The sequence below is a fragment of the Urocampus carinirostris genome, chromosome 8 (assembly GCF_059441175.1).
Source record: "Urocampus carinirostris isolate Australia breed hairy pipefish chromosome 8, RoL_Ucar_1.0, whole genome shotgun sequence".
In the NCBI taxonomy this organism is placed as follows: Eukaryota; Metazoa; Chordata; class Actinopteri; order Syngnathiformes; family Syngnathidae; genus Urocampus; species Urocampus carinirostris.
The window spans coordinates 21,299,235-21,323,306 of NC_142356.1; the positions used below are offsets into that span (position 1 = coordinate 21,299,235).

The 24,072-nt window shown below is 41.8% G+C and overlaps 1 protein-coding gene across 2 annotated transcripts in view; it reads left to right on the forward strand.

The window, feature by feature from the left end:
- The window catches only part of LOC148361220 (uncharacterized), a 97,673-nt gene that overhangs the window by 57,722 nt on the left and 15,879 nt on the right, over positions 1-24,072 (forward strand). For both annotated transcript variants that reach the window (XM_088341964.1, XM_088341965.1), the window contains 8 exons: positions 6,375-6,473; positions 9,284-9,468; positions 14,758-14,839; positions 17,103-17,170; positions 20,393-20,500; positions 20,945-21,046; positions 21,179-21,317; positions 22,482-23,272. In XM_088341964.1, the coding sequence (XP_088198090.1) occupies positions 6,375-6,473; positions 9,284-9,468; positions 14,758-14,839; positions 17,103-17,170; positions 20,393-20,500; positions 20,945-21,046; positions 21,179-21,317; positions 22,482-23,272 (1,574 nt within the window). The remainder of the gene's footprint in view (positions 1-6,374; positions 6,474-9,283; positions 9,469-14,757; positions 14,840-17,102; positions 17,171-20,392; positions 20,501-20,944; positions 21,047-21,178; positions 21,318-22,481; positions 23,273-24,072) is intronic.

Below are 24,072 nucleotides of genomic sequence, written 5' to 3' on the forward strand. Positions count from 1 at the left end.
AATGTTTTTGTGATTTGGGTTAGCGGCACATCTTAAGACATTGCAGCAATATGAACCCGTACACACGGGAGTTCTGTAGTCTCAATTGTATGCGTCTTACAGTACGGTGCGCCTTATGTATGAAAAACATGAACTATTTTGAGGGTTCTTCCTTATAATCTGGTGTGCCTCGTGATGTGGAAAATACGGGACTTCAAATTGTACCATTATCCCTGGCGTTTCTTCCTATGGAGCACTGTAAGCCCAATGTACAAACAGCTGGTGACATTTTGAAGCAAATGCTTTTTTTAAATCATTTTTTCTCATATTTTTTGCAAAGTAAAGCTTTTGAGCTAGCCTTATTGCATACTGAGTTATTCATTGATTATTCAGTGCTCAAAAACCGGGAAGTAATGTATTACTTTACTTTAAATCGGAACGTTTCAAAACCAATTTGATGAAATGGTCTATTTATAAACAAATATAAGTTTAAGTATTGCATGTAAATGTAGATGTCTGCATGCATATTTATTCTTAAATACATATAATAAAATTTGGATATTCCCACAGTATCTTTTTCCTCACGTATTGCCGTGGTATCGGAACCGAGACGGCGCATTGGCCGATACAAAAATTGAATCATTCATTGTTTTCCTAGCAGGTCAGCCCTTAGCTGATTTTCATTTTAACCCAGTGCGGCCCACAACTCCAAAAGTTTGCCCACCCCTGATCTGAGCCAATCACAAATTCATCAATTCATTTGTATTCAATTTTAGGCAAATCCAGTCCAAACCATGCATTGCTATGAACACCTCATCAGGGGGTTTATTTGTGGTATGACTTTCTGCTAAACACTCGCTCAAAAAGAAAAAAAATGCTTTCTATGATGCCGTGCCAAAATGTTACTCTGCAACAATAAGCTTAGAATCCAAATGTGGATTTTCTCACTGAGGATTATTCAATTTTCAGGGAAGCGAGAAAAGAAGCAATTCTAGTGATCTGAGTTTTTTAATCCTCACACACGTAGACCTGTTTGCGTGGTTTCGTGGTATGCTTGGTTTAGCATTTTTAGTCGTTACAACGACAGCTTTCGGCCAAGATTTTAAAAGTCAAATGATATCCCTGCAGTTGGAATCTGTAAACGGAGAAGAGCTTTCCTTTTATGTTGGGACAAATCATTAGGGACACTTGAACACTGAATTAGTCAAGTCATGTTGATTTGTATAGCCCTTAATCGCAAGGAGTCTTAAAGGGCTGCATAGACCACCAACTAACAAATATCAGACTATGATCACACCGTCCCCTGATCTAAAACCTCCATGAGGGCAAGGAAAAACTCAAAACCTCAACATATGGTATATGAAGAAACCTTGCGAAGGGACCACACATGAGGCGATACCCCTTCCAGGATGACCAGGCTGCAATGGGTGTTGCATTGGCAAACGATAGAAATCAAAATGAAATACTAAATAATTAAAGTATAATATGGAATCAAAAATAAAAAGGATGACCGGGTTGCAATGAATGTTTCTGCGCTTCAAAAACGTGCAATAAGAATTATACACAAGGCAGGATACTATGATCATACCAATATTCTATTTCTGCATTCCAAATTATTAAAACTGTTTGATCTAGTGGAGATATCCATTTCCCAACTTCTATTCAAAGTGAACAAAGATTTATTGTCAGAGAACATACAAAAATTATTCACACGAAACGAAGGAAGCTGTAACTTGAGGGGATGAGGTAACTTTAAAATCCAACCGATGAGAACTACCAGAAAAGGTATGTGTGTGTCTGTATGTGGAGTTAAACTTTGGAACAAATTGCAGGATGAGTTCAAACAATGCCCAAATATTCACCTGTTCAAATCCAGATGCAAAAATTAATATTGACAAAGTACAGAGAGAAAGAAAATGATGTATGAATGATATCGTGTCATGAACCGGAACAGGAGGAGAACCCAAATGCGCGACGTTTCTCACACAAGTCTTTTATTTTACGGGAAATGGGGAGTCATGCACGTTAGGCCGCAGTCTGCCGTGGAATGACAGGAAGCCAGAGGCCGACGAGATCGATACCAATTGCCCGAGCTGATATCAGACAGATGGGCTCGATACCGGAAGGACGGGACAGACAGGATTGATATCAAAACAGGATATCGAAATTAAACAGGACAAACTGGACGAGAACGAAACTGGAAATTGATAATAAACAGGACAAAAATAAACGGGAACAATCCCGGACAGCAAACACAGGCAGGAAACCGGACAGAGTCAAAACCCACGTCTTGCGGGGAAGAGGTTTGTTGACGGACTGACAAAGGGTGAGTGAGAGTACTGAGCTCAAATAGAAGGGAAGCCAATCTGTCAACGAGCCTCAACTGGCGCGACACGGGCGGGGCCAATTGGGCGCCATGGCAACCGTGACATATAAAAAAATGTAGATGTAAGCAATTCAACATTGTTATTATTATTGTTAGTATTATTAATATTATAATTATAATAATATAATTATTATATTTGTCATTAATTGCTATTATTGTCATTATTGGTGACTGAATGGTATTAGGTGATTACTAGCATTATAGAGTTAATAGAGGGGTAAAACTAAATTTGGTGGTATAAAAACAGTGATGAAAGTAGTGATGGTGATGATGATGATAATGAAGAGACTGTGTATCCACAGAGCCAATGTAAATATGTTTATTCGAGAGGTGGTTTGTAAATACACAGGAGAGCTAACTATGGGACACAATTATTAATGAAGTCAAAGGGTTAGGATTTGATAAGCATATGCTTCTTGCGACTCCATTTCGAACTTGAAGGTAACATCGCATGTGTTTTTTTTCCTATTTGTTGTTTTGTTTTTGTTTTTTCATGTTCGAAATAAAAGTTACATTCATTCATTCAATGTAGCATTAACAAACAATACAAGTATTCCTATTTTTGTTGCAATGCTGCTGCTTTGGTTTGACTCTCGGCTTTTATACCAAAACAGTGGTGATTGAAATATACATGTATATTTTTTATACTGTCAAAAGTTTGCAATGTCAGTATTTAATGAAAATTTAATTTTTTTTTAGCGCTTAAAATCGTAATAGAAAAACACTATACTTGTCACAGACCAGAAACGGACGCAGGACCCAATAGCGCTCGTTTTCTCAGTTTTTATTGATAAAGAGGGAGAGTAAGGCTTGCTTCCACATCCGATGGCTGACGGACAAAAGGAGCGGTGCGGAAGGGGTACTTCCGTGTCTGGCGAGGAGGATCGGAGACAGGCGGGAATAGCAAGTCGTTGGCCGGGACTGGAGATCAAAGGCGGTGTCGAGTACGTAAGCAAGGTCGGTAGCAGGAGGCAGGCAGGTAATGGGGCAAAACAGGTCAGGTAACAGGCAGGCAGAACGGGGCGAAGTCAGGTCCGGAAACAGGTTGGCAACAAAGATCAGGCAGAAAAAAGCAGGGCAGGAATGGAATCGGACAAAAAGGCTTCCAGAGCTGGAGACAACAGTTCGCATAACGATCTGACGACTTCCTCTTGGAAGCTGGGGGTTTAAAAAGAGAGTATCAGCCAATCAGCTATCCAGGCTGTTGGCGCCAATCAAGCCGTCGCAGCTGCGCTCAATCGGCAAACATGACAATACTGTTTTTTTTTAATTGTCTGAAATCATGCTATCGTATAATATTTATGATTATTTTTGAAATACTGACATAAAATTCCAAATTTTATGTTTATTGGCTAGTTGGTTAAATTTGCCCAGATTTTCTGAATTTTGGGTGATCGGTCATCATCTAATATGTTTGACCACTAATCTCATCTCTCTTCTTATTAGTCCAAAAAGTTCAAATCCTGTCTTTTTCCTGCTTAAATAAGAGATTTTTAATTTATATTTAAGAGAACTACTTCATAATCCAATAAGAAAACAACATTAAAAAAAATGTATTGGCATGTTAGAGATTGGGATTACCCTGAACATTGCGATTGGTGGAGCCCTATTACATACAGGTATCTCCATTTTCAACATGTTTTACTTCTGTGCCTTTATGGAATGTTTACATTTTTTTTAACTAGAATTCCGGGTCACAATAGTGTACCATGAGACCTTGCTGCAGTTATGTTCCCAATTTTACAGTCATTTTGCATAAATAGCTTGCCATTGTTCACTTTCTATGCTTTCTTTTTAGTACAGATCGCATCGGAGTTAAAATTTTAGTATTGCACATTTTACTGTTGTCGATTTAATCTCAACAATTCAGTCCACAATATATAGGGCGTATTCTCAACTACATGCTGTCAGGGTGTCACACAAAAATACGCCGTTTTGGCAGCAGGTCGCTAAGAAACCCTTTAGTTGGAGCCTTATTAAACTATGTGTGTTCACTGTTGAGGTACTTTATGATAAAAAACCCACCTTTTAAATTGTAAATAGATAAAACGCCAGCAAACTACTCAGAGCAGTTATATTGGCTTTGCGGTAGAGATGGGCAGATCTCTGCTCATAATGCAAGGCTATTGCTTTTCTCTTTCACTCGGTGCCGTCTGCGCTGAAGTTAAATACGACAATGTGCTTATCATTTGCAGTATTTTGTGACATTTTTAGAAAAGAGCTTTGCTTGCACCTTGTTTTGACACCATTGTTTAAGACAAAAATGATGGTCAAAATGAGCCTCAACACTCTTAAGTAACTGCGGGAGGGAGACACATTTTCAAGTAAAGTCAAGTCACATTAATTTTTATAGCCCTTAATCACAAACATGTCTCAAAGGACTGCGCAGGATTACAATTACACCATCATCTGATCTTATTAATTATTAATTTTAAGTGGTAAATGTATGTTGATATAGGAGACAGTCTCTGGCATTATTATTATTTCACAGATTTGATCAAATCATCAAAGATCACACAGTGAAATGTGCTGAAAAAAGCTTTTGTCTGGAGAGGTTTGGTATTTTTATTTTGTCTTAAAATACAGTATGTCACAAAAGCAATTACACCCCTCACATTCCTGCAGAGATTTCATTATTGTTTATGAACCACACTGAAGAAACACCGCTTTAACACAACGAAAGGTAGTCTGGGTAAAGCTTATATAGCAGTGTAAATGTATTTCCTGGAGTTCAACATTTTTTTGTGGACACCATGATTTTACATTCTTCCTGGCTATGCATTTCACTCAGATATTGCCACTGGAATTCTCTTCCACTCCTCCATGACAACATGACTGAGCTGGGGGATATTTGAGATCTTGTGCTTCTCCACCTTCCGCTCGAGGATGCCCCAAAGATGTTCTATTAGATTTAGATCTAGAGACATGCTTTGACAGTCCATCCCTTTTACCCTAAGCCCGTTTAAACGATTGTTAAACATCTTAAAGTGTATTTGGAGGTATTGTCAGGCTGGTACATTGCCCTGTGACACAGTTTCTGGAGGGAGAGGATTTTTCTCTGATCCATTATTCCACAGTACATTCTTGAGTTTGTTTCCATTAATGAAATGCAACTCCCCAATTCCAGTTGCACTCATGCAGACCCAAACCATGACATTCCCAACACCATGCTTGACTTTAGGCACGACACAAACATGTATGTACCTGGTTGCCGCCACACATGCTTCACACCATCTGAGCCAAATAGATTCATCAGACCAGAGAATATCTTTCCAGTAAGCTATCGCCTCTGTTTATATACTTCTTTATAATTGGTCAAAGTGATGTTTCTTTAGTGATGTTCTATTAAACATTACAATGAAATTTTCTGCAGAAATGTGAGGGGTGTACTCACAATTGTAAAATACTGTATATGGTGTGGCTCTCAAAAACATATTTGAAAAATATTTTTGGTTTTATGGGTCTTTAAATCAAAAAGGTTTCTGGACCCTGCTGTAAACAGTATATTTATTTTCTTATCCAAAACTTTGTATACCTCATCAACAATCAACAGGAGACAAATTTGTTATAAACACTGTAAATCAACATAACTTCAAAAAAACACCTGTAAAAACGGTTATATTTTTCGATTTTCAGTCTAAACTGAGCAGTTTTATTTTAATAGCTTTTGTGAGCGTTTGTTCTTCATGATGTGACTGGTGAGTGTAAAACACAATTCGTGAGATATTCCAAATTGGTGGAAGAAAAATGTGGTGGTAAAATCGTGAGTCATCGGTGCAATTGCACAAACAAAAAAAAGTGACACATACTCTGCCCTCACACGTTTCCACCCTGTGTTGGGAATTGTGTCAATGTTCTGCTACAAAACATGGATAGTCGTGCGGTGTTTTATGAATAATTTAAGCAGAAAAGCAGGGCAAGGGTTCAGATGCTGATTCTTTCTTCTGAGATGGGTTTAGCTCGAACGTGTTTTGCTCAAAAGCCCGTGTCTTCTTTGCATGTGTGACAGGTTCCCGGACCACCGAGTTGAGTCCTCAGGGTTCTCCCACTTTGGGACAGCAGAGCAGTGCGAGTGAGGACATCTGGGTACTTCGCAAACCGCTTGCAGGTAAACATGGGGGAAGTGCGCTCTTGAAAAAAACAAAATACATGCTCAGTCGACTGCATAGATGAAGGTTAACCAACCCTTTTGAAGCTGAGAGCTACTTTTTTGTTACAGATTTGTGTAAAGGACTACTAGTTCAATATTAATTAAAAATTAAAAATCCTTGAAAATGCTTGAACGTTAATGTTGTGTGTTTCAAGAATTCAAAAGTGCTTGACTTCTGTTGCCATGTTTCTGAATAAGTCTGCCAAAAAATGATGCTGACACTGCTGTCTGGTTGGCTCTGCTTTGCCTTTGCATTTCTTCTTCTCTCGTGATTAGCTGCAACTAGTATTAGTTTGTAGGGCATTTTCTTATGAAGAGTAATCGCCCCTTACGGGTCACGCCCAAGAGGACGCTATGAAATGTGTATTAGTGCAAGTATTATATATAAATTTAGGACATGTACAATTGGCCATCCAAAAAAAATGAAGGTGGTACATTTTAATAGGAATAACTTTTTAAATTATTTTTGACATTTTTATCCAACACCTATATGTGTAGGGATTTGTCTCAAATAACAAATGTTTTCGCCATTTACTCAAAAATCATTTGTCTTGATAAATGCACAGACAACATCAAAAACTGCTTAATGTGAATTGCAGATATATTTGTGGTTCTGCAAAATAAATGATTCACACCAGAGTTTCTTTCTTTTAAAGGTCCTGGAGAAATTGGCTTTGGAGGTCCTTAAAAGGTGCTTGAAATTGGCCATGAAAAAGGTGTACAAAACCTTACAACTCACCATGCTATTATTAAGTTATTACCAGGTTGTGATTAGTAAAAGTAGGCTTAAAGTAGAATCAGCCAACAGCTAAAACATCTACACTGTATAAGACACTGAGTGATTAACATATCTAAATTATTGGCTGTTTTTAAAAGAATTAACCTTGTAAGACCAAGCGTTCTAAAATAACATTTTTTTCCATTATTTTTTGTTTGTTTGTTTTCTTCACATTAAAATAGTCATTGGGTGCTATTGCACAAACTCACAATTATTTTTAAAGGCTCTTTGAACTCATATGGGCATTGTTAACATATACGTAGTTGAGAAAATATTTCACTTTCAACCTTTTAAAGACACTTGAAAGGACACACCCCTCCTTTAAGTTTACAAAAAGCAAACAATTTCCTTTTCATTTCCAAAGACCTCCTATGGCCAGGCACATCAAACATACGGCCCGTGGGATGGATCCGGCCTGTTGTATGATTCCATTCGGCTTGTCATGAATTTCTTGGTGTGCCAAAAAAGAAGCAATACCCTAGGTCATATTTATCAAAAGTTATGATATATTTTTTTAAACAAATCCAAACCAAATGCTCTCTTTGGCTGTTCAAGCGCAGTTAAGGATATACTCTAAGCTTGAGTTGGTCCAGCCTCGTAGTTTGATCTGATGAAGTCCAATGTTATTACCCAGGCAATGCCGAAACTGTTAATTTTTATTTCTTTATTCATTATTTTAAACCAGTATGGGATTTATTCATTCAATTCCAGATTTTTCTCTCAAATGGCAAAAGCCGGTGCCAATCAATTTTGGTCATTTTAAGTCATTTTTAAAGGCCTACAGAAAATGTAGGTCTGTAGCTATGTCATTAGAAACAAAGTACATTTCTAGCTTTTACGTTGTTTAGTAGACAACAGTTGAACATTGCTAGGTTTCTTGTAAATACTCGTTTCCAAGAAAACTTTTGACAAAAACGTCTTTGTGTGAAAGGATGCATTTCAGGAAGAACTTTCACTTCTGTGCTTTCTTTTTGTATTTAGGACACCTCCAATATCGAAAATATGCTTTCCATAAACACAAGGGCACTTTTCTTGCAAAATAACACTTTATTGCAAGAACACTGACTTTATGCATGGACGATGCATGAACTTTCCAAGAACTTTTCAGCGCCCAGTTTTAGGTGAAGCAATCACACGATCTAGGTCACCATGGCGATCACGTTTCTGCTGACATGCACAAAATGGGAAAGAAAAGCTTGAAGCGTTAACTGTCTGTACTTATCCATATCTTTGCTATTCTGACCACGCTGCTTCAATACGCCTTATACCCGCCTACACACTTCAATCTCTGGATACAGGAAGCAAGACCTGGAAGTGGGGGCTTCCTCGGTGTGTGGACAAAGATCAGATCAAAGCCCCCCCTGCCATTAAATGGTGATTTATTATACTGAAATCCTTCCCAGAGGCTTGATACTTACTGATGAGTTGCACCAAACTCCTAATAATTTTGAGTAAAACAAAAAAGTAGCATTTTTACAATGCATCTGAAAACTTATTTATACGTTATGACACTAAATGGGTGATGAGTTGGTTCAGATATAAAACTGCATTCACTCAAGTCAAGTATTGGCATGTTTATTTGTATATTCCTTAAATACATTGATAACAGCAATCAATTCTAATGGCAATTAGTAATCACATTTTCTAAAAAAAAAAAAAAAAGAATCACTATGACTGATGGCCTACTTTCAGATGCGGTCAGCGGACTTCCTAAGGGGCTACCTGGTGCCCACGTGCACCACGTTGGTGTCCCCTTGTGTTGATTTTTCATATTGTAGGCTGCCAAAGATGTGGGCTGTTCACAGTCAGCTGTATCAAAGATTTGGCCCAAGTACAAACAGCATGGGAAGTTTAAAGTCAAGTGTACTGGTAGGCCAAGGAAGACATGTGGGCGTCAAGACAAACAACTAAAGGCCATATGTCTTGAAAACAGAAAAAGCACATCAAGACAAAATGGCATAAAAACAAAGTTCCGATTTCCATTTTCTAGGGGGCGAACGCAGCGGCAGCGTGGGCAGCCTCGGAAGCACTCGCTCGTCGAGCAGCCTGCAAGGCTCGGGCAACACGCACGTATTGACCACGCCGGCACCGAGTCCCCATCCGGCGCCAACGCCGGGGCTCAACACGCACGGGCTTAATGCTCCGGGTCTCAACGCGCAGGCTGAAGGAGTCAAGGTGCCATATCCTTTAAGTTATTTTTGTTTTAAGATTATGTGCTGTGGAAGATTTAATGCACGTGATTGATACATCAATTCATCAAAATGTATTCGTAAAGAACTTTTCAGTCAAAGAATTGCAACTCAAGGTATTTATAAAAACATTCAGTGTGCAAGAGGAAAATAAAATCCCCTCCCTTTTCTCCACACCACAACCCAAAATGCCAAATACACAGACACAGATTGATAGAAATAAAATAAAAAGAAAATAAATAATCATAAAAGATCGATAATGAACTCATTCAATGCCAGACGTTTTTCTTAAATGGGAAGAGCTGGTTCCTGCCAATTTTAGTAATTTCGACCCATTTTTAAAGTTGTACCAAAAAGTTAGTTTTGTAGCTATATAGGCATAGGACAGGGGTTCTCAATACATAACTTATCATTCTAAAATCATTCCCAGAGGCTTGATACTAACAGATGAGCAGTGCCAAAGTCTTTAAAATATATATATTTTAAATAAAACAAGAATCACGTATTTTTTTATGTTTTGGCACCAAGGGACAATGCTTCTAAATACGTATTTATATTTTACTGTATTAAGGAGTAATTCATTAACTAATTGATCACCTAGAAAGGTTTTGTTTTTAATTCCTCTACAGTATTTGAAAACACATTACTGCTGCAGAAAACATAATTATTAGCCCTTTAGTTATCATTATGGCCCGTAAAATAGCCAAGACGCTAATCGTTAATCAAAATAAAGCAAATCACAGATGTCAGGTTAAAACCATCCATCTCTAACCTGTTTCATGCTGATAGATACGTTTTGCTAATAATTGGCGCATAGGACACCCAGTTGGATATACATTTTAAAAATAGCAACTTATTATTAATGTTGTTATCATATGTTATTAATGTTATTACCATTAATTGTTGGTGGTTAGGTTAAACAGACTCAGTCAACTAAAAAAAACAATTATTTTACTAGAAAATCATAATGACCCAGCACTGGTGATCTATTTTCAGAACACGTCTGCGGCCACTTCAATTGTCCTCCCCTGATGCATTACGTTAGAGACCCCTGAAATAGACATCATTAATGAGACCACAGAAATGATAAATAATATGTTTCTTGATTTTAATACCACAACTGTAGGTCTCATGAACTCACTCAAGATGTTGCGGAAGCACAATTCAGAATTACATATTAGTGTAATAATTTAATTTAATTATTAGGAGAGGTCGATACACGAAAATGCAGGCAGCGAGGCAACAGTATGCAGGGAAAGTCCAGGCAAACAAACACACTCCTACGGACAGGCGATCCAGTAAATCTAAGCAGTGAAGTTGAAAGTCCAATAGTTCATCTGTGATCCAGGAGATTGCGCAGGGGTTCGGTACACTGAATAACCAAGAGAGCTGTAACATAGGGGGCTAGGAACGTGACGAGAAAGACAAAAAACTAGCAAGGAACCAAGGGGGCATAGTACTGAAAAATTAAACTTTCTTACTTATTGCTCCAGCGAAGGTCGGGGGGTCCCGTCCCTGTGCGTTGAGCCGACCAGATGAACCAGGTTTTTCCAATGCTGGCGGTCTTGTGCCAGCTGTTCTGCATCCTCTACGGCAACTCCGTGTTGTTGGAGGTCGCCCGCAACGACGTCGAGCCATCGAGTGCGGGGTTTCCCTCGTGGTCGTCTCCAGCCTGCGGCCTTTGGGTCAAACCGGAGAATGGCTCGTGTCGGATGGTCTGGTGGTAGACGAAGGACATGGCCAAACCAGCGGGTGCGGCGTTGTGCGACCAAGGAAGATGCTTGGGGCTGGCACGTGCGGGCTCTGAGCTCTTTATTGGAGACTCGCTGGGGCCACCTGATGTTCTCGATGGTTCTGAGAGCCCTGCTATCAAAACCATCGATTCTTGTGGCCAGGGTGTCGTTCAGGGGCCATGTTTCTGAGCCATAAAGCAGGATAGGGAGTACGGCGAGGTTGTAAATGCGGAGCTTCGTCTTGCGTGCGATGGTCTGGTGCCGCCAGAGTGGTTTCCAGAGAGACTGCAGAGCAGATGCTGCCAGGGCTCTTCTGCGGAGAATCTCTGGTTTTAGGTCCCCATTGTCTGTCACCATGGACCCCAGATATACAAAGCTCTTGACAGGCTCTACAATGTCGCTACCAATTTGGATGGGAGGTGGATCTGGTCCATCACCGACATACATGAACTTGGTTTTCGTCCAACTCACTTGCAGGCCAAGCCGCGCTGCCTCTTCGCTGTAAATGCCCAGAGCGTCTCTCAGCTGGCTGTAGGAAGTGCTGAGAATGATGGTGTCGTCAGCATACTCCAGGTCAGTCAGTTGGTAGTTGCCGAAAGACACTCCGGGGATGCGCTCACTAACCCTGAACATCAGATGGTCGATGATGCAATTAAAAAGGTCGGGAGCAGCCACGCAGCCTTGGCGAACGCCGCTGGAGATAGCAAACCAGTCGGAGTCAATGCCGTTGATACGGACACAGCTCTCTGCGTTGCTGTAGAGCAGCTTGAACAGGGCTATGATCTTGGGTGGTGCTCTGAGAGCTTGGAGGATGTTCCACAGTGAAGAGTGGCAGACAGTGTCAAAGGCGGCCTTCAGATCAATGAATCCGATATATAGATGGCGATCTTTACGGAATTCACGGGTCTTTTCTATCAGCAAACGGACGGCAGAGATGTGGTCCGTTGTGGAGCGGTTGGGCATAAAGCCAGCCTGCTGGGGACGGCGGCAGCTTCTGATTGCTGGAAGGGCACGGCTGAGCAAGATCCTGGTAAAGACCTTGCCCGGGATGGAGAGTAAGGTTATGCCTCTGTGGTTTCCACAGACAAGCCTGTCGCCCTTGCATTTCCAGAAAGGCAAGATGACTCCTCTGGTCCAGTCGGTGGGCAGCTGCTCCGATTCCCACACCTGGTTGAATAGGCGGGTTAGCCACTCCACCATGCCATCACCGCCGGCCTTGAGCATCTCGCCGGTAATGGCACAGATGCCGGGGGCTTTCTTGGTGTTCAGCTTCTTCAGAGCAGCTCTCACTTCCTCGGGTGTTACAGGGTCTGTGCAGCAGGTGTCGTTAGGAGGTGCTGTGCTCGCAGCCCCTAGGAGGGTGGGATCAGCCGGGATGGTGCTGTGCTGCAAGAGGAGGCTAAAGTGCTCCTTCCAGCGCTCGAGGCAGTTGGCTTCTGTCATGATGAGGTTGCCGTCTGAGTCCTTTACCAGGGCTGTCTTTATGTGTGGGCCGCTACGGGCTTGGCGTAGTAGACTGAATACGCGGCTCATGTTGTTGTTGTTGGCCGCGGACTCAAGCTGTTGGGCTTCTGCCTGCCAAAACCTCTCCCTATCTTCAGCAATGGCCACATTGCGCAGGCGATTCAGTCTCCGATACTCTGTGAGGTCGCCTCGGAGTCGGGCCTCACGCCGCTGGTCTATGATGTTTAGTGTCCTCTCTGATATCCAGGGCTTTCTCGGGGAGGATCGCGGGCGTCCGAGGACATTGTGAGCAGACTGGAGGACACTTTCCTTGAAGGCCGCCCAGTCTGTCAGCTTGTCAGGAGCCAGGGTATCAAGAGAGCGGCGGATGGAGCAACTGAAGTCTCTGGCAATGTTGGGGTCGCTGAGTCGGGAGGAGTCGAGGCGAGGCAGAGTCTTGTGCTGGTTGGCTCGGAGCTTTAGCTTGAGCTGGGCCACCAGCAGACGATGGTCTGTGTTGCCAAGCTGTGCTCCTCTGAACACCCGGCAGTTGGTTACAAACGACTTCCAGCGTCGTGATATCAGGATGTGGTCCAATGCCTTCCTGGTTCTGCCATCTGGGCTGTACCACGTCCAGTGATGGATGCATTTCCGGGGAAACCAGGTGTCAGCAACACAAAGGTTGTTTTGGTGGCAGAGGAGGAGGAGGCGGTTGCCATTGTCGTTTGTTGTGCTGTCAACGAAGGTGGTGCCGACAGGTGAGCTGGGGGACCGATCATTGCTGGATAGAGTGGCGTTGGCATCAGTGAGGATGATGGTGACGTCGTGTGGTGGGGCTTGGTTGACAGCCTGGTGGAGTTGGTCAAAGAACGTGTCCTTCGCATCCTCATCAGCGACATCGGTGGGGGCGTAGGCGACGATCACTGTCATCTTGCCGTGATGGTGGAGGAATCGAGCAGACAGTAGTCTGTCGCTTATTGGTGTCCAGCTGATGAGGGACCTCCGGAGGGCTTTTGGAATGGCAAGAGCCACACCGTAAAGGCCGGTCCGACTCTCGGGGCCACTCCAGATGTAGCAATGGTTGCCAGCTGTTGTTTCACCATTGCCTTGCCATCGTACTTCACAGAGCCCTGCCATGGTGATGTTATAGCGACAGAGCTCTCGGGACAGCAGGGTGGCAGCTCCGGGGCGAAGGAGTGTCTGGACATTCCAGGTGGCGACACGGGTCTTATGACGAAGATCGATCCGTACTCGTTGGTCGGGGGCAGGCTGGGGTCCGTTACCGTGTTGGTCAGTCCGGCTTCTTTCTCTGGTCAGTTTCGTAACAAAGTGTGTTTCTCCTGGGTGAGTTGTTAGCCCTCCGCAGGATAGTCGGTTGGTGGGGCTGCCACCTCACAGCGTACCGACACGCTGGGGTCTTTGTTTGTCTGGAACCTACCCCGGAGACCGGCCCGCCATGGGTGACCCTACCAGGAGCAAGCTCCCGACGGTATCGCTCTCCAGGGTCACTGGAACACGCAAGCCCCCTCGCCGCATCAAGGCCAGACCCATCCGAGGGGGGAAAAAAAAAAAATTAAAGAGGAAGAGTAAAATTAGGACGAAAAACCATGAGGAATTCAAAACACGTGACAACATCTTTGAGAAGGAAAATAGAGCTCGGAAGTGAGTCACTAAATAAAGTAATGGCAAGAGAGAGAGAGAGAGAGAACCAACAAACAGAACCCGGTGGGCAGGATTGTGACAGTAGGTCTGTGATGACTAACACGGTTTTGTATCGAATTTATCGACGCAAAGTAAGAAGATCTGCTCATATTGAAAGCTCAGCACATAGCCTGGATATCTGGCTAACCAATAAATAGCAGACCCACCACAAATTTGTAGTTCTTGACTGTTACATCACATAGTAGACCTGTATTTTCAAGCCGTACACACTCAAAGTCTCAGATTCTACGTTTGCCAACTAAACTTACGTGCCTAATGTTGGTTGTGTACTGACTGTGCCTGTTGTTTTATTGTCTCAGCGCACTTATTTTAAGTGCCTGTGCTTACGAGCGTGTGTATTGAGCAAAAGTGTTTATGTGTCCCTCCTTTTCATTAAGCTCCTGGCCACCGTCCTGTCCCAGTCGGTAAAAGCCAAGGAGCATCTCTTGGAGCAGTCTCAGTCCATTGAGCAATCAGCAAGTAAGAACCAAAACATCACGCCAACACGGCACCACAACAGTGTTCCCCTACTTGCTTTTGTTCAAAATACGTTTTGACAAACGGCGATTCCCGAATGGAAATCCATTGTCTGATGTGATTAAAGGACAGCGTTGCAGAGGATCAGAACATTTCGCGCAAATATGAGGCATCCCGAAATAGAATGCGGCACAGTGATGTAGATCACATTTGTCAACGTTTTATCTCTCTAAAGGCCGTCTGTCGGTTTTCATCAGGCACAGTTGAAGTGTAGATCTAAGAGTGCTGCACCAAGAAAACAAAGACCGGGATTCGTTTGTAGGACTCGGATTTATATCACATCGGTGAATGTATTTCAAATCGTCAAATATACCGTACTTTCCGCACTATAAGGCGCACCTAAAAGCCTTTATTTTTTCAAAAGCTGACCATGCGCCTTATAATACAGTGCGCCTTATTTATGGATCAACATTAAGTTTTCCAACTAACTTGCAGCCGCCGACTAAATTTTCCCCCGAACGCCAAGTAGTACGCGGTGTATGCTGGGATTTATTTACCGGCGTTTCATTAGCTAACCAATGTGTCAATCATCATTTGAATCGATCACTATTGGCTAAAGTTATTCGGAGGTCAAGAGGCGGATCCTCTTTATCATTTACAGGCTGGCATTGGCTCAAACGCCAAAACAAAGCCTGCAATTGGCCGAAAAAGATGAATGCGTATAGCACGTGGCTGACGGCACACAGAAAGCATTTTTTTCTATTCTGTATTTGTAATTATTTTATTCTCCTGGATTTACTGCACTCACGGATATAAGAGGACATTGGCTGCATATTATTATGAACACAACGACTTCGGTGTGCTACTCCGGGTTTTATATTGTCCCTGTATCTTGTTTCAGACTGAACTCGATGTTTCTGTGATAAGCGGTGCAGATAATGGATGGAATGGAGTGTCTATTTTTAAATTCAACTCAATTCCAAGTGTTTATTGTCATATGCACAGTAAAGTTGCGAGCGAAAAAGAAAATAGAAACTAAGGAATGTGTGGCATTTCTTGAATCCCAAGACTTTAACCTTCCGAATGATGGAACGATGCATTTGAGTGACATCGTACGGACACCGCATCCGCACGTGTTCTCGACACGTATTTGCGTCTTTGCAAGCTTTGGGAATGTTAAGGGGGTAATAAGTTTGACTGAACTATCTGACTGTTTTGTCGACGTTCCCATTGTAGCGCCTTATAATCCGGTGCGTCTTATGTATGTCAAAAATAGGACCAAAAACGATTTTTTTCGGGGTGCGCCCTATAACCCGGTGCGCCTTATAGTGCGGAAAATACGGTAATTTGTAAAAGTGCAATCATTTGTCTGTCATGCTGTTTTCAGGGTTGGGTAGGGTTACTTTGACTGGATTACTTTCAATTACTTTTGGATTACTCCAATACCAAATATAATAGACAAAAGAAACTAAATATGAATAAAATTATGACTCACAACACGTGGTAAGCTTTCTCTCCTGGCTTTGATCTCTTTGATCTCCGGCAAAACTAACATAAAATGCGACAGAAACAAAATGAAAATGAATCCAAACCGCTTGCCAACATCATTTTTGCCGTTCCATGTATTCCGTTACTCCCCAAGCCTGCACAAAATTTAGTAATTTCATTCATATTTAGTTTATTTTGTCTTTTATTAGCATATTTGGTATTGGAGTAATCCAAAAGTAATTGAAAGTAATCCAGTTAAAGTAACCCTACCCAACCCTGGCCGTTTCGTATCTCTTTCCATTAGTCACACATTCTGTCTCTGATTGGTTGTTTTTCCTCAGACGTGGTAGTTTCAAAATAATTATCACTTCTCCAATTTTCCTAATGTAGAGCTCTTTTTATACAAACAAGTTCTAAATATACAAGGAATTTTCAATCCGGTAATCCCTCACTCTAATGTGGTTTACTTCTCACAGTTTTACTACTTCACTCCTTCAAAAATAATGTGATAAAGTTCTTTATTTTCTGTAGTGCATGTCTCAAACTCGATTATATAACAATATCCTGAAAAGGGATAGTAGTATGAGCCGTAATATGCAATGTTAAAAATAATGAGCTTGAAATCTTTCATTTGATTTGTAATGAGTCCAGAATATATGACATTTTGGTTCTTATAATTGTATTACAGAAAATAAAGACATTTATCACAATCTTCCATTTTTTTAGCCAGTCCTGTAAATAAGTTGACTGAAATGTATTGTTTCTCTTTGTGTGCAAGGCTCTTCTCCTCCAACTACTCAAGAACACAGACCATTCGAGCGCAAAGCAGAGGAGGATGATGGGAAGGTGAGTTTTTGAGAGGGGCGGCGTCGAGCGGGTGTGGTCTTGTCAGCTCTCCCGTGTGTTTTGCAAACTTTTTAGAGCCAGGGCAGACTTTAAGAAAAAAAACTCCAGGCACAGGCATATATTCAGTCGAAAATATTTAAAATTAATTTTGTGATCACCGTGGCTCAGGAAGTTAATCACTTTGGTAATCAATTTTACTCTAATTTAGGATTTTACCACATTTAACATGTCTTACTATATTTTCATATTTCTTGACAAATAACAATAATAATACTTATATGAGTAAATATTATCTGCCAGTGATACATTTTTTTTACTATATCTTTTTCAGTTTTTATTTATTTTGAGGCAAATAAGAAAACAAATAAAATCAGCAAAATTACCGTATTTATTCATGTGTAAAGTGCATTTTCTTTATAATCGCAAACCACAGTTACCAAACATTGGATGCAACACTATTTTGTACTGATAGCATCGAATCATAATCACTGGACTACCAGTATCATAAAGAACATTTGAAAAGGCATTTGATTTTATCACATTATCTGTCAGAACCCGAACAGATAGTGTACCCAGACGCGTAACGTTTTCACACAAGTTTTATTTTACGGGAACGGGGCAGTCATGCTCTGGAACATAAATGCCAGCGATTGGGCAGAAGAGATCGAAATCGGACAGGACAGACGGGATCGATACTGTATACTGGATACACGAGCAAGATACCGGACAGGACGGGACAGACGGGATCGATACCGGATAGGACGAGACAGACTGGATCAATACCGCATACTGGACACTGGAGCAAGATACTGGACAAGACAAGACAGACGGGATCGATACCGGATATTGGAGACTGGAGTAAGATACCGGACAGGAAAAGACAGGCGGAATCAATACCGGATACTGGAGCCCGGAGCAAGAAACCGGACAGGACGAGTCAGACGGGTTCGATACCGGATACTGGATACACGAGCAGAGTCAAAATACAAGTCTTGCAAGTGCAGAAGTTCGTCGACAGACTGACCAGGAGTGAATTAGAGCACTGAGTTTAAATAGGAGGTAAGCCATTCAGGCAATGAGCAGTAGCTGACGCCAAACAGGCGGGCCCAAGTGAGGGCAATGGCGAACCGTGACATTATCACACCATTTTCAGTCACGGTACCAGATATGAATGTTAGAGAATGGAGAAAATGTAAAGTCTTCTAAAATCTGTAAATAAACACAAGAAATCACGACAGGGAAAACTACTCTTTGTGTAACTGATTATGAATCGGACTTTAAAGGACATTTCATTAAATGTATTATAAATTTTATGTTGGTATCATGAACAAAAATGGTGTGACGATGAGATCAAATGTAATACATTTTTATCTTTATAAATATTATTTTATTGTTCTCTATATCAACAGTGGTCCAATGGTTAAAATTCAACACTCTCACCACCGTGACTTTAGTTCGAGTCCCATTGCATCCAACTGCAAAGTTTGAGCTGGAAAAAATGAAGCTAAATTTATACCGATTTTTGATAAAAAAATGACGGATGCGTGTGCACGTTAAATATGAATTAATTTGTTGTGTGCAAGATTTTTTCATAATTTATTTTACTATTATTATAGTACAATCTTCAACAGCTTAAACAAACAAAGTACGTTTTTTAATAAATTTCCCTGTTACTACTTCATGCTCAGATAAATAGTGTATAAAAAAACATAGCAATCTACTGCCACCTACTGATGTGGATAGACAGTTACTCGACAGATCAGTGGAAAAAAGCAAAGATACTGAACAATGGTATGCTTTTTTTTCAGAGATAAGATTGGGCAAATTCCTAGGTCACAATAAACAGGGTCTAACGGCACACTAGTTCGCCCTGCCACACAGATTGAAAAACACTGTTTCAATTTTCCTCAGTGTCCCTGAATGTCGCAGGGAGTAAATGAGGGAATTCTCTCGGGCATAGCGGCGGATGTCATTCGGCTCCTGTGCCAAAAGCTATTTAAAGGGTCGGTTCACCCTAATTACGCAACACAATGAGAACAATCAAGACTCTTTTTAGAAGTTCGTCGAAACATATCTGGCCCAAATTATGCGTTGTTTCCTTTCGTTCTGCGACACTTTCAGCCAGCGCGATTTGAATTGAGCTCATTTTTAAATCGTTGCTGTGCTTTCGACATTTTGTTCACGTGGAAATCTGCTTAAGAATTGTAGATTGGTTTTCCTTCTCTTACCTGTGCAGTTCTAGAGCAACAGAATACTGCACTCTTTGCTTTCTTCTATTGTCATTCCGATGAATTATGCACACATACATAGCTTGGTTTTTTTTTTTTCTCGTCACAGCTTGTGGAAGTGTGATGACAGCACGCCTTCTCCCTGCTGTTAAAAGATTCCTATAGATTTTAAGATTAACATTTTGATCTGTTTGTCTCCCTTGTTTGGAACAACCTTCTGGCTTTATGGAGTGCTCAAGAACCTAGTATGGTTCCTGTGTGTGGTCTCCTAGTGGTTGAATTGGGCCCTCTAAGGCAGAATCCGTGGCTACGAGTCCACTAACCCAAATTCAGTGAAATACAAAGCATAACAATGGAAGCAAATGCACCGTATTTGGGCTATTCATTTATACTCATACTATCGGGATGGGGAATTGACCCCAATCGTCATTAATTTGATCCATTGTTGGGTGAAAAAAACATTTATACTGATAATGAAGGATAGTTATGGTTAAAATGATGCATATTTTAGTCTGTTTTCAATGAGAAATCCTCACGAAGTTGATTGTATTTATTGTTTGCTTCAGTTGTTAAACTGGGTGTCCTTCCAGCCACACAGAATAGACTGTATATACATAGTCTTATCCTTTTTGTATACACATCTTTTATTTTATTGTATGATTTTTTTTTTTAACTTATTTGATCGACACTGTACACCAGGGTTGCAAAGAAAAGGTTTCTGACCCTTGCTCTAAGGCAAAGGTGTGAAAACTGGTCCTCGAGGGCCGCATGTCCTGCATGTTTTTTGAAGTTTCTGATCTTCAACTGGAGTGATTCCAATCACTGGGATCTGTCACAAGCTACTGCCAGCTTGCTAAAGAACAGATCAGTTGTACTACCTGAGTAGTAGCAGGAGTTGCTCACCGCTGCTCTAAAATCTAGCAAGTGTATGTCGAGTTGTAGAAACAGAAAGTCTTGAAATTTTCTTTCTAACATGTTGTGTTCTGTGTTCCAGAAACAAGCAGTAGTGGCATGGCTGGGTGAGTTCCAGCTGCAGTTCTACACAACTCACTTCCTCACAGCAGGATACGATCTAGAGACCGTTAGCCGTATGACTCAAGAGGTAAGGTCAAGACCCCTGAAACTCCTTAGCATGCCCCACCCATTTTGTGTGTCAAGGTTCCGCCCAATGGGGGGCTCACAAACCCACTCACTGTCCGAAGATGACATCATCCCACCCTCGGGTATCAGTCACCATCCTTCCCACCAGTGTGAGTTCGTAGCTACATTTGCATTTCTGTGCTCTCCTATGGCTGTGTGCTGGCGTATTAGCTGGTTCTGCAGTTGTCCCTGAGTGTGCCACTGCGTATTTATGTACACGTATTAAGGCTGACACGACGGTATGATGTCAACCCCTTAAGGGCAGAGAACAGTCATTAAAGATTGTCGAGACATCATTTTCCTCAAGCTAAAAAACATCCTATGCATACATCTCTGCATAGAACCATTTCTGTTGTTTTTCGTTTTACGTTTTAAGTAATTTGAGATCTCTTTGTTTGCATGGAAGGACATGACCGCGATCGGTGTCATGAAGCCCGGGCATCGGAAGAAATTAATGTCAGAGATCAGCAAGTTGCCCTCAACGGACTGGCTCCCGGACCGCAAGCCTGTGAGCATCTCACGTGTACTACACAAATTCCGAGCGGACAAGACATTTTGAGTTTCATAAGCTCCATATTCATAAACTGATTACGTTTATTCGGCCTGTTAAGAAACCTTTTATGTGTGTCTGTATTTGTAGGCCAATTTGGCAGAGTTTCTTTCTCACTTGGGTCTGAGTCAGTACTACCAGGTCCTGGTCCAGAACGGTTATGAAAATATCGACTTCATCTCTGACATCAGCCTGGAGGACCTGCAAGAGATCGGAATTTCCAAACTTGGTAAGACGACACATGGGTCTTTTGGCGTTTCTAGTACCACATTCATTACCATTGCTATTTTCTATTTAGGTCACATGACAATCAATGAGGTTAATCCTGCCTCAGTTGTGAATACAAGGGAACGTTTCGCTCTTTTGCTTTTCCATCTTTGGCAAAAACTAAAATTAGATTTTTAATTCTAAAGCCATTTTTAAAAACTCAATTTGCTAAGTACGCCAGGTAATCCAAACTTGATCGTTTGCAAGAGTGATAGTTGAAGAGATCCAACTTGGATTTGCTAGGTCTAAGAGTGTTTGGGAGTAAATCAACGCATTTCATTTTACAGATGAAAATCTTCTAACATCTTTGAAATCTACACATTTTCGTATTAAAGCTACTCAAGCGCATTGTTGCTCTTTCGTCTTTTTCTCAGAACTTGCACCAAACTATAAAAAATATCCAGGAAATGGAAGAAAGCGGACTTCACACTTTTATGTGTATTCTGATGAATCTCATTGGCTAAGAGACATGGGAATAATACCAATGACATTTCTTCTTACCATTCTTACCTTCTTACCTTCAAGGAAGAAAAGCGCTACAGGGCTCCTGCCGCTAGTGGTACAAACACGGTGTTTTACTCCCAGCCTAAATGTGTTTTAGAAAAGTTTATTCTTTTAAACTCCACACCTTTTAGGAGCACACATAGTTTTTTGGGATAATCTTATCAGGAAATCAGATGAAAAACATTTTAGTTCATCTGAAGGATTGACCGATTTTTTAAAAGTTTAACATACTTCAATCAAGCACATGCTCTCGGGTTTTTTTACTCATCATTTACAGAAGAAACTTGAAAAGAAAAACATTGTTGTTGACTTAATCTTAACGGTATATGAAACTTTAGGCAACTGTGCGTTTTTGTAATTTCATCGATACCTGTAACCTTTGGGTGAACTTTGGATGCCGGCGGGTGTCGGCTTTTCTTGAGGTCATTGACCAAATCACTGTCCATATCTGTTTGAAACTCTCCTCAAATGTTATCACCGACTGAGATAAACTCATAAAAAGAGCCACACCTGGCTTACGGGTCATAGGTTCCCGACCCTATAGGGTCTTATTGCCCAACCCAATAGTGTACCTTCCTTTTCTCACCCCAAGTCTTGACATCTTCTATTTGTCTTTACTCAGGCCACCAGAAGAAACTGATGTTAGGAGTGAGGAGACAAAAAGACATACAGAAAGGAAATGTCAACACAGAAGCACAAGAAATTCCCTCCACTCCTACAAGCCCAGGCGGTAGCAGCGTCTCAGAGCCCCCCACACAGGCAATGAAAACACGTGAAGGCGGTGCAAGCCCGTTGGCCAAACCACGCCCGAGCGTGTCCCATTCCCAAAATCCCCCGCAAACTCCTCCGCAAACCCCCACGCACGCCCGAAACCAGCAGGCCTCCCCTCGGGCCCGGCCGCGACCTTCCACCATGCAGGCGGCGGAGGAACCGCCCATACCGACGCTTCGACTCCCGAGTGAAGATGAGGAGCGTCAGCGAACTCACAGCCTGATCGGCCCTGAAACGGACTCGCGCTATGCCACCGTGTGTCGCAGCAGCTCGGCGCGCAGCCCCGCCGTGGCCAACGACATCACTGTCAACCGAAGCCAGTCCTCGGTCACGCTGCGCCCCCGACGGAAAGGTCGGCCCCCGACGCCTCCCAAACGTTCCTGTTCCTCCATCACCGGAGGCGACGGGGAGGAAGAAGTTCAAGGGGAGGGGCTCCTCGGACCCCCGACATTTCGGGAAAGGCGAGCCAGCGACTGCGGCGGCCTTGCTTCGGCTATGCGAGCTCAGGAGTCTGCGGGCCTGGAGAGATCAGAGGGCGCTTCAGGAAGCGTGCGCAGCCTCGCCGCCATGCTAGAGACCACCATCGTGAGCGGGGCTCAAACCCTCCCAAGAAATCTGGGAAGCAGCGCCAACTACCTGCAGGTGTTTGTGTGTTCAGTGTCCACACTTTCTATGTCGCAGATATAAGGAGCTTGGCAGTTTCCTTCATTTTAAAACAAATTTTCCAAGTGGTGCTCTCTATTGTTTTGAATTAAAAACGACTAAGCTACACCATCACTAAAATTCTATGGAAACTCAATAGCTATTCTAATACGGTGTTCCCAACCTCTGATGTCATGGCATATTATCACTTGGGAATGGATCTTAAGGCACCAGACTTCAAAAAACACAGCATATAATGCACATAAATACGATAGCTTTCAATGTTCTTCAACGCATTACTTTAAAGTTAGTCAAGTCAAGTCATGATTATTTGTATAGCCCTTAAAAGGGCTGCCTTGTGAAGGGACCACGCATGAGGTAATCTCCCTTCCAGGAAGACCAGGCTGCAATGGATGTTGCAATAAGAAATAATACACAGATATTGTCAACAGGAAATATAGGTCATTCATAAGCTAGAGAATAGATGTGTGTTTTAATCCTAGATTTAAACAGTTGGATGTCCAAATGATTAATATGTCTCTGGCAATATCAAGAAATACTTCAATGAATGTTAGTGATGTTTGTGAGATCATTTTTTTTCAGTTGTTGGAAATGATTTTCTTTAAATTCTTTCTTTTTATACTGTATTATGAAGATATTTTAGAGCTGTAACTCTAAATTAAAGCAGTGTTATAGAGTTACAAAGGAACACACCAAAATCTCGACATTAATTGACTTGAAAAGCGCGATATAAATGCAGACCATTTACCAGCCAAAATTGACCAAAACTGGCCTTTTGG